The sequence below is a fragment of the Scardinius erythrophthalmus genome (assembly GCF_964197995.2).
Source record: "Scardinius erythrophthalmus genome assembly, chromosome: 16".
In the NCBI taxonomy this organism is placed as follows: domain Eukaryota; kingdom Metazoa; phylum Chordata; class Actinopteri; order Cypriniformes; family Leuciscidae; genus Scardinius; species Scardinius erythrophthalmus.
In genome coordinates, this window is record NC_138236.1 from 30,410,657 (window position 1) to 30,423,408 (window position 12,752).

The following is a 12,752-nucleotide window of genomic DNA, read 5'->3' on the forward strand; positions in this document are numbered from 1 at the left end:
TTGACTGAATCACTTTTGTACCTTTAATAAGGATTATTCTATATGTAAAGGTAAAAATCAGAACCGGCCCGACAGGGCCAGTAGAACAAATCCTTTGCTATATTTGCTATATAGGCACAGCTAAATGTGACATTTATTATAATAGGCTGTAAAAAATATAACTTTTAATTTAAGTGAACTTCACATGAACCTATTAAATGCTAAAAATGATGGATCATGATCATACTTGTATTGCTGAATGTCTATAATTACTAATTTCATTTTGAGATATCAATTTGCATCAGTAGCTTTGATTTTGGCCTTCATTCGTAAGGATGCCATTAAGAATATATTTAAAATATACCATCTTTATGTTGTTTCTACATTTCTAAATATGCTAAAAATGATGGATCATGATCATACTTGTATTGTTGAATGTCTATAATTACTAATTTCATTTTGAGATATCAATTTGCATCAGTAGCTTTGATTTTGGCCTTCATTCGTAAGGATGCCATTAAGCATATATTTAAAATATACCATCTTTATGTTTTTTCTACATTTCAATTTGAAATTTTTCAATATAAAAATAGTTTTAATTAACATTTTAATGTTAGAATAGGTGAGATTAAAAATGTGAGATTAATTAGTTATTTTTGTTTTATTGATTGACAGCATTAGAAAAATGTCAATAGACATTAAATATTTTTAGTTTGCGTAGTAAGAGCTTGATGAGCTGGTTCAGGTGTGTTTAATTGGGGTTGGAGCTAAACTCTGCAGGACTGGACACCCCTGTCTTAGGTAGTTTAAAAGAAACACAAACCAGAATGCTTGAGGAATGTTTATACCCTTAAAAACCCCTGAGGTGCTTATTAATCTTTTTTTTTTTTTCTCATTAATCATCCTCAGCTGAAGGAGGAGCATGTTGTCATGGAGCCAGCATTGAGTGGTGTGGCCATGGCCCCACAGGGTTTAAAGAGGAAGGCAGAGACTCCATTAGGTTCATCTCCTGAACCTGGACAAGTTATGCAAGAGGAGCCCAGTGCTAAAGCACCAGTGAAGAGCAAAGTGAGTAATCAGCAATGAATATGCTTATGTTACACAGTTACAATTAGATCCATGTTACCATAAATAAGAAACCCCTAAATATTTGAATTTTGTATAGTGTCAAATGTTCTAAATATTTCTGCTCACTCGACAGTCACTCTATGGCTAAAAAAAGAAAGACTGAAAATATATATGGCTTTATTTTGCACTGTAATGTTTCTCAACTACTCTCTTCTCACCCAGGAGGAGGAAGATATTGATATGGACACAGTTCATGACAGCCAGGCATTCATCTACCACCATCTGAACATGTTGGAGAGACCTTCCACTCCAGGCATGACAGAAATACACAACACACTCAACAGACACATTTTTGGAAATAGCTATTAACTTGAATAAGTCTGATCTTTAAATTTATCTATGCCTATAGACCCCTTTTCAGTTAGTAAACATGGTGATGTGTTTTTGTGGGCGGAGCTTAGGTGGTGGCAGAACGATCCCTCTGGCCGCTTCACTAACGTTAGTTTGCCAGTTTTGTTAGCTTGTTTTTTTAATAATGACTGGAGAAAATCCGATTTTATCTTAATGTTCAAGGTCACTCACTGTCCAGGAACGCGATTGTTATTTGCAAAAGTTATTTTAACGTTAAGTATTTTGACCCGTACATGCTCAGTCAATGGATGGACATTCATACAGGATTTACGTTAACGCTACCTCCGGTTGAGTGGCCTGACTTCTACACCTACCTGATAGAGAAACTGAGCGTAAAGAGAAACTGATGGCATATAAATCTAGCCTGGTAATACCAAACTCTGCTACTTCGCTTTGCTTCGTAGACAGAGTCTGGAAGGGCATAATTGAAAAGAGCTTTCTTTCTCGCGGGGGGGCGCTTGTCTGAAGTTTAAAATCATTGGTTACCCGTAAGCCAATCACATAACGTTTGGTTATGACGTGTGTTATGCGCAGACTCAGTCGCATCTAACTTCCACTGTAAACACATGTATGATGCGAAAACAAAACCATCGAGCGAAATACAAGAGTGAACATGGCTGTGAACGACTTATGCAGATTATGTGAAGTAAATCTACGCATCCACGGTACAATCAGCGTCTGCGTCACGGCTGTGTCCGGCTGTTTTGAGGCCGGAGGAAAACGGGGAGATAGGTCGCTATCTCAGACTGAGTACAGAAGCGAACTGAAATTGAGCGGAAGTACGAAGTCTGACGTAGTCAGGCTAATATAAATCTTTAGATGCCTATAACTGCACTAAATGGTCACGTACAAGACTTGTGTGGTAGCCTACGATCCGCAGTTCTGCCTAGCCAGCGCCATGGCCAGACAGAAGACGACAATGTAAAGAGTGACATTACGGTGCAATTTTAATGATGTGAATATTTTCTAGAAATAAAAATTCCAGATACAGCATATACATTTTTTAACTATGTATTTGATTACCCTTTCTTACCAGGTTCTTCAAAAAGTCTAATCACAATCAATCAAAACAATGTATCCAATCAAAGATGATTTCGCAAATAATCACAATAATTTTGAAAACATTATACGATAACATTTCAAATTGGAGCCTGTACTCTGTCGATTCTTGCACACAACAAGATGACATTTAATAACAATAATAATAATTTAAGCTCTTATTATGTAGCCGAATCTGTGCTGGTTTGTGTTGGCCGCCTCCAGTTTTCCCTTTGTTTTGCCACCCGCTAACGCTGTGACGTAACTGTGACGTCGGCTCGAAATTGGTCTATAGATATTAGCCCCTTTCAGACTTGATTATTGACAATCATGGTGCTGATGTGATGTGTAAATGGTATCTTATGGGCAAAAAAATTTAATACTTTTGCCTGTGTGAAAAGCACAATTGTGTATTTACTGGAAAATTCTAAAATCTGGTAATTTAGTGTAATTTGGTTTTAATTGGTTTTATGTTGCTTCAACTTTTCTCTCACTGTTTCATAGGGAAGGAACCATCTTCAGTAGAGCAAGCCATTCTGTCTATGCCAGGAACACCCATGCCCACACTGAGCAAAGAGAGCACATCTGCCAAATATGGAGATCACCACCACCACCATCATCATCATCATGAGCACAAGAAGAAGAAGAAAAAGCACAAACACAAACATAAACACAAACACAAGCATGAGAGTAAGGACAAAGATAAAGACAGAGAGTCTCACGCTTTTAGTAACAGCCCTGCCAGTGGCCGCTCCATTCGTTCTCCATCTCTGTCTGACTGATAGTCCTAGTCCTGACTATACACATTTTTTAATAGATTTTTGATAATTATTTTTTCACCCATTTTCAGTGCTCTAAATGCTGGATTGCCATATCACCCAACAGGCAATAAGTCAATAGTTCATGCAAAAATGAAAATTCTTTGCAATTCATGTATCATGTTGAGTTAACTAATCTCGGCTTGTTTCCCATCTCTGTAACAACCTAACATGCAGTACATGAGAAGGAAAAATTTGTTCTGTAGTGTCATCTGACCGCATGTAAAGCTGACTGGTTTATGCCCTCTTAACCGCACACACACACACAGATCCACTGACTCTCACCACCCAGGACCACTAGGGTTAAATCCAGCCACTGTATCTCAAGATAAATGTCAACATTCTGAAAGTACTTTTATGAGGGAACATTTCAGTCTGTGATCTCTATGGTTTACTTACTTTTCACTGAACTTACTGTTAATTGGAAAGTGTAATAATTAAAGCCATAAGTCATTTTTACCAGTTTCACATCTACACCCCAGCCCAGTTTTTGTTTCATTATTGTAGGAATTTTATAATTCAGAACTGCAATTAATACGTTTTTTTTTGTTCACTTGTTTCCTTTTTTATTGTATAAATCCATAAAGAGATTTTGTTGAATAAGCTTTGTATCTTTGTGGGGTTTTTTTGTGTTTTTTTTTTTTTGGCCACAAAAAAAAAAAGTTCTTAAACTGGATCTCTGTTTTGATAAATACTGTAGGTAAAAAACTAAATGTCTTAATTATTTCTCAGGCATGTAAATCTATACATGTGGTGAGGAACTGTAAGCTTATTGGAATTAGTGTTTGGGATGCACGCTTGGAGTACCCTGATATTAAGAACAAAATAAAAATGTAGCATGTGAAGTTTAGCACAAAAAAAAGTTCCATGTTCTGTTATGATTTACTTTCATGATTGTTTAGGGGCCTACAGGCCACTATGATGTTATTTTACTAAAACTTGTATTATTCCTTCTAATGTTTCCAATCTTTTTAGACCTAACTACAAATTAATTTGGGCCCAAAAATAACTCATTCTTGAATACAAATGTCTGCTTGATATCAGTGCTAAGTGTTGTGGGGGCTTTTAAAAGTCTCAGTGTAATTCGTCACAGGTTTGCCAGATGTGACGTTAGTTCATGTTTCCTTGTGTGTATTGGTTGAGGGTAAAGTAAACGTGAATCTCACTCAGTGCTGCAGTGAGTCAGGGAACAGACACACATCAACCATGCTGCAACTGAAATGGGTACGGTACGTTTTTGTGTTCTCTTTATAATAAGAGTTATACTTTTAGCTGACTTTTCTAGTACATTTTATAGATGTGATTAAGTAATATGCCTTGACCCAAAGGCATTATAACGCCATTTTATTGCACATAGGTCTTTTAACATAGTCGCATGAAAACTTTTAAAAGGCAGTTTATTGGCAGCTGAAAATATAAATATATTAGACTGCTTGGATTTGCTGTTTGGAAACCTCAATTATCTTTTTGCAATGCAAGAAGTCTAATAAAATGCCATTACATTATGTCTTCTCTTCCGTCCTATATGTTGATAGAAATGTGAAATTAACTGACGGGCGCTTTAAATTTGCATTATTTTACAACTTCTACTACCTCATTCATAGTTGAATGAGTGTGTTTTACTGCTATATCTGTAGGCTACCCACTCCGTTATGTCTTCTCTAACGGTGTGTTTGTACGCAGGTATTCTCCGTCATGTATCTTCTTTCGCGGTGCACTGTGTGTGAGGCGTATGTGGTCAGGCGGTCCGACAAGGCAGGATCATCAGATGAGTCTTTCTCTGGATGTAGGTTTATACTTCAGAATTTGTTTAGGTTACATATACTATATAATATAGGCCTATATAGATTATGTGGCTTTTGTGTCCTCGTGCAGGACATATCATGTTCTTACTTAAAATATTGAATAATATAAATTGTAAATATAAATTGCTTTGTAATATAAAGCAATTTTAGCCCTAAATAACACAATTTGAACTCTTAGCATATTGAAGTTGTTTATAAAAAAAAAATGTTTTAGACATTTTAAAGCCTTTTGAACCAAAAAAATCTTACCTTTGTCCTGAGGTGTGTGTTCTCCATTTTTATGATAAATACAACACTTTCTATATATGAATTTGTTCCCCCATTTTTGTTGCATTGTTTGATATATCAGTAATGATTCTCTCTAATATAGAGGGGGTTTTTTTGAGAACTATTTTATGTTAGCTTATTTTTGCTCATATCATTGGCTGATTTTAAGTCAGAATGTCCAATCTGTAGATACACTTTAAATATTGAAATACATTTAAAGTCTGATATTATACAGAGATCATACTATCCTTACTAATAGTGATATTTAACACATTTTAAGGCTTAATATCAAGAAGTGTGCAGTAGAGTACTCCAAATAAAGTTTAATTATAATATTTATATCAGTAAGTCTCAAACGATATGTCAATAAATATGTTAATGGATTTGTAGTATGCTTCGTATAAAATAAATGTATTTTAAATACATTTGGTATAGGTTTTTTTTCACTAGGGCTCACAGTGCTTTTACTCGTGTTAACAAATATAACATTTGATTGTAATACTGTATTAGTAAATGTTGAAATAAACATTAACTGTTGGTGTTAATGTTGGTGTTGATTGAAGAGATCCCACTTATGTAAAGCGCTTTGAGTACCTGAAAAGCGCTATATAAATGTAACAAATTATTATTATTAACAACATTAACAAAGATTAATAACTGCCGTAGAATGCAGTTCATTATTAGTTTGTGTTAACTAATGTCAACTAATGAAACCTTATTGTAAAGTGTTACCAATAATTTATTAACTGATATTCTTTTAAAGGAACACAAGTTATTTAAAATAATCTACACAATGATACACATAATCTACTTATGATTAGAATCATAAGTATTTTAAACTGTTATTCATTTGTCCCTAACGAGGGGACACATTTCTTTTAAACTGGCACTCAAAGTTCATCAAATCAAATTTTGATTTTCTAAACTTTATGATGTCCAAAAGGCACAAAAAACTAGGAATAGCCCATATAGGCTATAGCTTCAATTTGTAATTGAATATTCAGTATTATTATTTTTTTATTTATTTTTTTATTTAAAAAATGTGAAAATGTGAAATATGAAGAAATAAGCTAAACTTGATGTTCAGTCACATGACATAAGGAAAATATTAAAATATAAGAGTTCTAAAGAAGAAAAATCTGTTTCTATTGAGTGTGGGTCACCCACTCAAAGGTGCTGCCATATTGACATAACATGACCAGACATGTCATATGGAATTACTACTAGAACTACTTCCATAGATATCTATAACCTACATATATACTGCATTAGCAGCTATTTCTATGGGCTGCTATACACAAGTTGTCTGCCATATTGGATGCACAGATTCATACACACATACATAGATTAAGAATACAGCTACAGGGAGAGATCTCATAGTCCAAGGCAATGAATGAGCCAGCCTTGTAAAACACAAGCCACCAACAGTGCACCAGAAAAAAAAAAAAAAAAAAAAATCATTATTTAGTATGAATGTGTATATTATTTGAAAAGCATGGATGGAAAGGAACAAAACTAAACATGAACAAACAGCTTCACTGTGAAGTGGCAGCCGTAATAAACAAACTAAGCGTCAGAATAAAGTCCAAGACTATCAATGCTATTGGGACATTTACGGATAGCTAAACGTAAAGAAAAACTTACAGAGACCTCTTTTAAATTGATAGAAATTCAAAATATAATCAACTGTAATTGCGTGTTTGTAATATTTTGTAGACTGAACTGTCATTGGTTTCTTTCTTTCTTAGTTGCGCCACCATTTTTAGTGCTAATATCTGGAAAGGAAAACGAGAATAAAATAAGAGGAAAATAATAAAGGCGTCAGTAAAATAAGTTCTTTGATCTTTTTTTTTTTTTTTTTTTGTATGATGGCGTAATTTATGTTGTACAACTAAATGTGAAAGTCTCTTTAAATAATGTTTTGAACCTTATTTGTATCACAATTATATTTATCACAACTATTATGTAAACTCAGGAAATTCCTGAGAGAACCCATGGCAACAGGGCCATGGTTGGCCTAAAAATTGACATCATGACTGAGCAGCTCTGTTGACTACTTTTATTATTTAACAGTCTTACACAAACTGTTGCATGAACAAAGTAGGCATTAACTGCCTTAAAATTACCTTTACTTCCTTTACATAGATTATTAACACTTTCCTTGCAAATTGCAAGTATTGCCTTTGAAATTCAAATTTAGTTACAAAGTTTAATGATTAAAAGATCACAAGTTAACGTACATTCAGATATTATAAATGTTAGAAATTTAGTTAGAAATGTAATGAAATGTACATTTATGTTGATGTGTTAAAATGCATGCATGTAATAGCTTTGTGAGTCCAGCCCGTGTGATATTAGAGGTTTCACTCAAGTTGGTTTTACTGTGTATGTTGGACAGCATCACTGTATTTGGTCTGTTTATCTACCAGGCCAATTCAACTGAAGCCATTCTAAACATGTCAAGACTGTTTCTGTAGCCTAGCTTTGAGAATTTAATCGAGCTTGAACGAAAGGAAATAATTTGACCTTGCATTATCCAGTATTCAATGATTCATTGTTCATTCTGCAATTTAACTTCATAGCGTCATTTGTTTGTTTAAATGGTCCGCATTTATTTTTTTTAATCAAGCCTTCATGTCAGTCAGTTCATGTAGGTTAGTAGTAATGAGCCGGGAACATTTAATGAAACAGCCATTTTCTGTTGCTCTCTCAGCTGGTAATCGAAAATTAAGGAAATATTTGCTTTGCTCTACCCTTAAGTCAATATTGAGATGTAGAGAGAACATTTCAGCTCCTTGACCCATTTTTGAGATTTTACAGGTGGAAGTAATTGAACTGCATATGCTTGTCAAGGCTTCATTGGCTTCAAAGCAGAGCAGTCTTTGCACATGCATGACAAACGTTTGATTTTGGTGGTATGTGCTTTTAGATCTAAAATTTCTCTTTAATCTTTGTTTTATCTTCTTTTTTTCTCTTTCTTGATCTTTATCCCCCATCCCCCCCCCCCCCCAAGTTCTCTCTGACCAACCTCTTAACAGCCTATCAGGTTCCTGCAAAAACAGGTGCTTTGAACTAGTGGAAGCAGAACCCCCAAACTGTCGCTGTGACAACCTGTGTAAAACATACGATACGTGTTGCTCAGACTTTGATGAGCACTGCCTGAAAACAGGTAAGCCCCATCTACATCTGTTTTTCTTTTCAGTTACGAGATGGACAGTGGGGTCCAAAGTCTGAGGGCCCTATCATACACCGGCACAATGCGGCGCCAGGCGCGACGCAAGTGTTCTTTGCTAGTTTCAGTCCAACGCAGTTATCATCATGTGTTCAGGCGCATTGTTGGCGCGTTGCTATTTTGAGGCAACAGAAATAGACTGCGCCATTGACCAACAAAAACCTGGTCTAAAGTCAATGCCATTGTATTTTTTATTTTTTTTGTTATTTAAAGAGCGCGTTAGTAATCTGAGCCTATAGGCGGGTCCACAACGCTCATACACTTTGACCCATAGATGGTCTGCTTGCGTGCTTTAACCTCGTGCATGAGCAGATCCGATTCCTCGCTAGATAAGTGTTCAGTTTTTCCGCTTGCAAATTCCGCCATGTAAATAGAGAATCCGCCATGGCACGAGCACACCTGGCTTTTAAAGGGAATGGGAGATGAGACTCTGATTGGTTTATTGCACATTACGGCCAAAACACACCCATTACTTATTAAGAGAATAAGGACAACCCTTTTAGACCATTTCATTAAACTAGCATAAGTGGATTCTGACACGTCCTAAGTGCACTTGCACCGTGCGCTTACATTGTTAAAATAGGGCCCTGAGACTTTATGAAGTGAAGGAAAATGTTAAAATTTTGCAATGTTAGGTCAATAATGAAATAAGCAAAATTTTTACATTGACAACTCATGTCAATGTAAACATGGTTTACAAATGATCATGTTTATTTGCATCCATTGAAGCAAACAATGCTATTTTGGAACATTCTCAAATCATGCTGGATAATATGGATTCATCAGGTTTTACACAAATGTTTTTCTGCCAAATACTAAGAAGTTCTCAAATTCATGATTCTCAAATTAAAGTATTTTTACTTTTGGACCCCTCTGTACTTTTTGTCTTTGTCTAAGGACAGGCATACCTTAAATTGTTTGTGTCAGGCTTCTGTAACAGTTTCCTTTAATTTTGCATTATGTTGATTTTGTCTACGAGAGATGTTTCATTATTTTGTGCCTTCAGCGGGAGGGTTTGAGTGCAGTAAAGAGCGCTGTGGTGAAACTCGTAATGAGCACCATGCCTGTCACTGCTCAGAGGACTGCATGGCCAAAGGAGACTGCTGCTCCAACTACAGGTCTCTCTGCAAAGGTTGGAGGCCTTCATGTATTTTATTTTTATGTAATTTGCAGAAAGTTTAGCAAACCTGGTTTAAGGTGGAGGAGACAGACCAGTCTTAGAAAATATTTTAATTTAAAAGTGCCTACCACATATTGGCAAATACATTGCTGTACTTTTTGCTCTAGAATGCCCATCATGTATATTTTAGTCAATTCCCATCAAGCTCTTAGGCACAGTATTTGCGTAACTAGAAAGTAGGGTAATACTTTAGAATACTGTTCCTTTATTAATGAATAACTACACATGAACAAATGAGTAACGAATTATTAACACTCCAGTAACTACTATTAACTAACAAGAAACTCTAATTAACAAGTTAGTAAGTAATAGCGCTCAGTCGAATGTGGTAGTTCACTAATAGCTAACAGTGAAAGTAGCTGCCAGGGCGTTATCAAGATTTGCTCTAATAATGATTTGATATTTGACAAACCAACTACAATTTAAAAAAAGGTGGCGATGGGTGTATTTCAAGTGCAACTGTAAAACAAGAGCACTGTATTGCCTGGACATTAGACGTGTTTGCATATGTATGACTGTCACCTGTTGCCTTTGGCTTGCTCAGTTGGGGATACTTAATTTAATTAATCAATCAACAATACTATTGATGAGCATTACCAAACGTGGACGTTTTACACTAGAAACAAACACTGATGTACTATTTTATTTAATACTGTGAAGCTGCTTTGATACAATCTGTATTGTGAAAAGCGCTATATAAATAAAGCTGACTTGACTTGACTTGACTTGCATCACTGACTGACTTCCTCTCTCTGTCTAGGTGATGTTCCCTGGTTACAGGACGAGTGTGAAGAGATTAAAAACCATGAGTGTCCTTCCGGGTGAGAGACACAGTTGTGATTTCAGTGACAAACATCACACTCCTCATCCATCCCCCCTTTTATATTCAACACTAGGTCAAAGAAACTCATATTTTCACAACTGTGCTTCACATACTAGAAGAAAGGGAATTATTTATTTATTTAATGCTGTGAAGTGCTGAATGACAGCAAACACAGTGGGGTTAAGAGATGGATATTGGGTTTCTGTGTGACAACACCTATCCAGGAAGACTGCTGGGTGGATTGCATGACAATTAATGTTAATGTATGCACATTAAGTGTGAGATTTTGAGCCTAAACATATGCCTAAGGAAGCCTGTTATAAAAAGAACATTCAAATAAAAGACCACTTGTCCACTAGAAATAAGGACACATTTTAGCAACAAATCCTAATTTCATTTTGTTTGTATTTGTGTACTTATGCTTCTGCTTATCTAGGTTCGTTCGGCCCCCTGTCATTATGTTGTCTGTTGATGGCTTTCGTGCATCTTACATGAAAAGAGGAAGCCCAGTGATCCCCAATATCGAGAAACTCAGTAAGAACTGTCTTTTCATTAAAATCAACAAACAGAATTTGAATGAATATTGACTAAGCTGTCAATCAGTTAAAAATTATGAAGTGTATTACATTATATACAGATTAAGTGATAGAATAAATCCCAATTAATTGTATATACAGGGTGGGCCATTTATATGGATACACCGTAATAACATGGGAATGGTTGGTGATATTAAAGTCCTGTTTGTGGCACATTAGTATATGTGAGGGGGCAAACTCCTCAAGATGGGTGGTGACCATGGTGGCCATTTAGAAGTCGGCCATCTTGGATACAACTTTTGTTTTTTCAATAGGAAGAGGGCCATGTGACACATCAAACTTATTGGTAATGTCACAAGAAAAACAATGGTAAGTAAAAAGTAAAGTAAAATTTATTTATACAGCGCCTTTCACAGACACAATGGGTCACAAGGCGCTTTACAATAGACAATAAAACATAATAAAACACTTTGAAATCAATTGAAACAGATAAAATTAACAACATCTACAACATAGATCACCCAAAAGCTAACTTAAACAAGTGAGTCTTCACTTGTCTCTTAAAATTGTCCACATTCTCAGCAAACCTAATACTGATCGGTAAAGCATTCCATAGACGAGGTGCGATAGCGGCAAAAGCTCTATCCCCACCTGTCTTTAGGCGAGTTCGTGGCGTAGCTAGCAGATTTTGATTATTAGATCTGAGGGACCGGAGAGGTGTATGAAAATGAATTAAATCCGCAAGATAAGAAGGTGTGCTTGGTTTCAACGTAACTTTATTCGTTCATGAGTTATTTACAAGTTTCTGACCACTTATAAAATGTGTTCAATGTGCTGCCCATTGTGTTGGATTGTCAATGCAACCCTGTTCTCCCACTCTTCACACACTGATAGCAACACCGCAGGAGAAATGCCAGCACAGGCATCCAGTATCCGTAGTTTCAGGTGCTGCACATCTCGTATCTTCACACCATAGACAATTGCCTTCAGATGACCCCAAAGATAAAAGTCTAAGGGGGTCAGATCGGGAGACCTTGGGGGCCATTCAGTGTGTGAAGAGTGGGAGAACAGGGTTGCATTGACAATCCAACACAATGGGCAGCACATTGAACACATTTTATAAGTGGTCAGAAACTTGTAAATAACTCATGAACGAATAAAGTTACGTTGAAACCAAGCACACCATTGTTTTCCTTGTGACATTACCAATAAGTTTGATGTGTCACATGGCCCTCTTCCTATTGAAAAAACAAAAGTTGTATCCAAGATGGCCGACTTCTAAATGGCCACCATGGTCACCACCCATCTTGAGGAGTTTGCCCCCTCACATATACTAATGTGCCACAAACAGGACTTTAATATCACCAACCATTCCCATGTTATTACGGTGTATCCATATAAATGGCCCACCCTGTATGTTAAAATTTAAGAAAGGCCTCCAAATGAAAATAATTATAAAGGTAATATATTGCTTTTTTTTTTTCTTTTCTTTTTACAGCTTTGAACTTTAAGCACCACACGATTTAATCCGATTTGGTTCTGATTCATATCAGAAGCACATTACAATTCCAAAATGACCCAATGATACGTCTATT

General features: G+C 35.9%; 2 protein-coding genes across 3 annotated transcripts in view; both read left to right on the forward strand.

The window, feature by feature from the left end:
• Window positions 1-4,169, forward strand: part of taf2 (TAF2 RNA polymerase II, TATA box binding protein (TBP)-associated factor) — an 86,471-nt gene extending 82,302 nt beyond the window's left edge. For both annotated transcript variants that reach the window (XM_081389078.1, XM_081389079.1), the window contains 3 exons: window positions 889-1,047; window positions 1,270-1,360; window positions 3,001-4,169. In XM_081389078.1, the coding sequence (XP_081245204.1) occupies window positions 889-1,047; window positions 1,270-1,360; window positions 3,001-3,278 (528 nt within the window). In that variant the 3' untranslated portion in view covers window positions 3,279-4,169. The remainder of the gene's footprint in view (window positions 1-888; window positions 1,048-1,269; window positions 1,361-3,000) is intronic.
• A 248-nt stretch (window positions 4,170-4,417) lies between these two features.
• enpp2 (ectonucleotide pyrophosphatase/phosphodiesterase 2) overlaps window positions 4,418-12,752 on the forward strand; it is a 35,983-nt gene continuing 27,648 nt past the window's right edge. Inside the window, exons 1-6 of the mRNA XM_081388638.1 lie at window positions 4,418-4,538; window positions 4,998-5,100; window positions 8,400-8,555; window positions 9,625-9,750; window positions 10,559-10,619; window positions 11,058-11,155. Of these exons, the coding sequence (XP_081244764.1) occupies window positions 4,521-4,538; window positions 4,998-5,100; window positions 8,400-8,555; window positions 9,625-9,750; window positions 10,559-10,619; window positions 11,058-11,155 (562 nt within the window). The 5' untranslated portion in view covers window positions 4,418-4,520. The remainder of the gene's footprint in view (window positions 4,539-4,997; window positions 5,101-8,399; window positions 8,556-9,624; window positions 9,751-10,558; window positions 10,620-11,057; window positions 11,156-12,752) is intronic.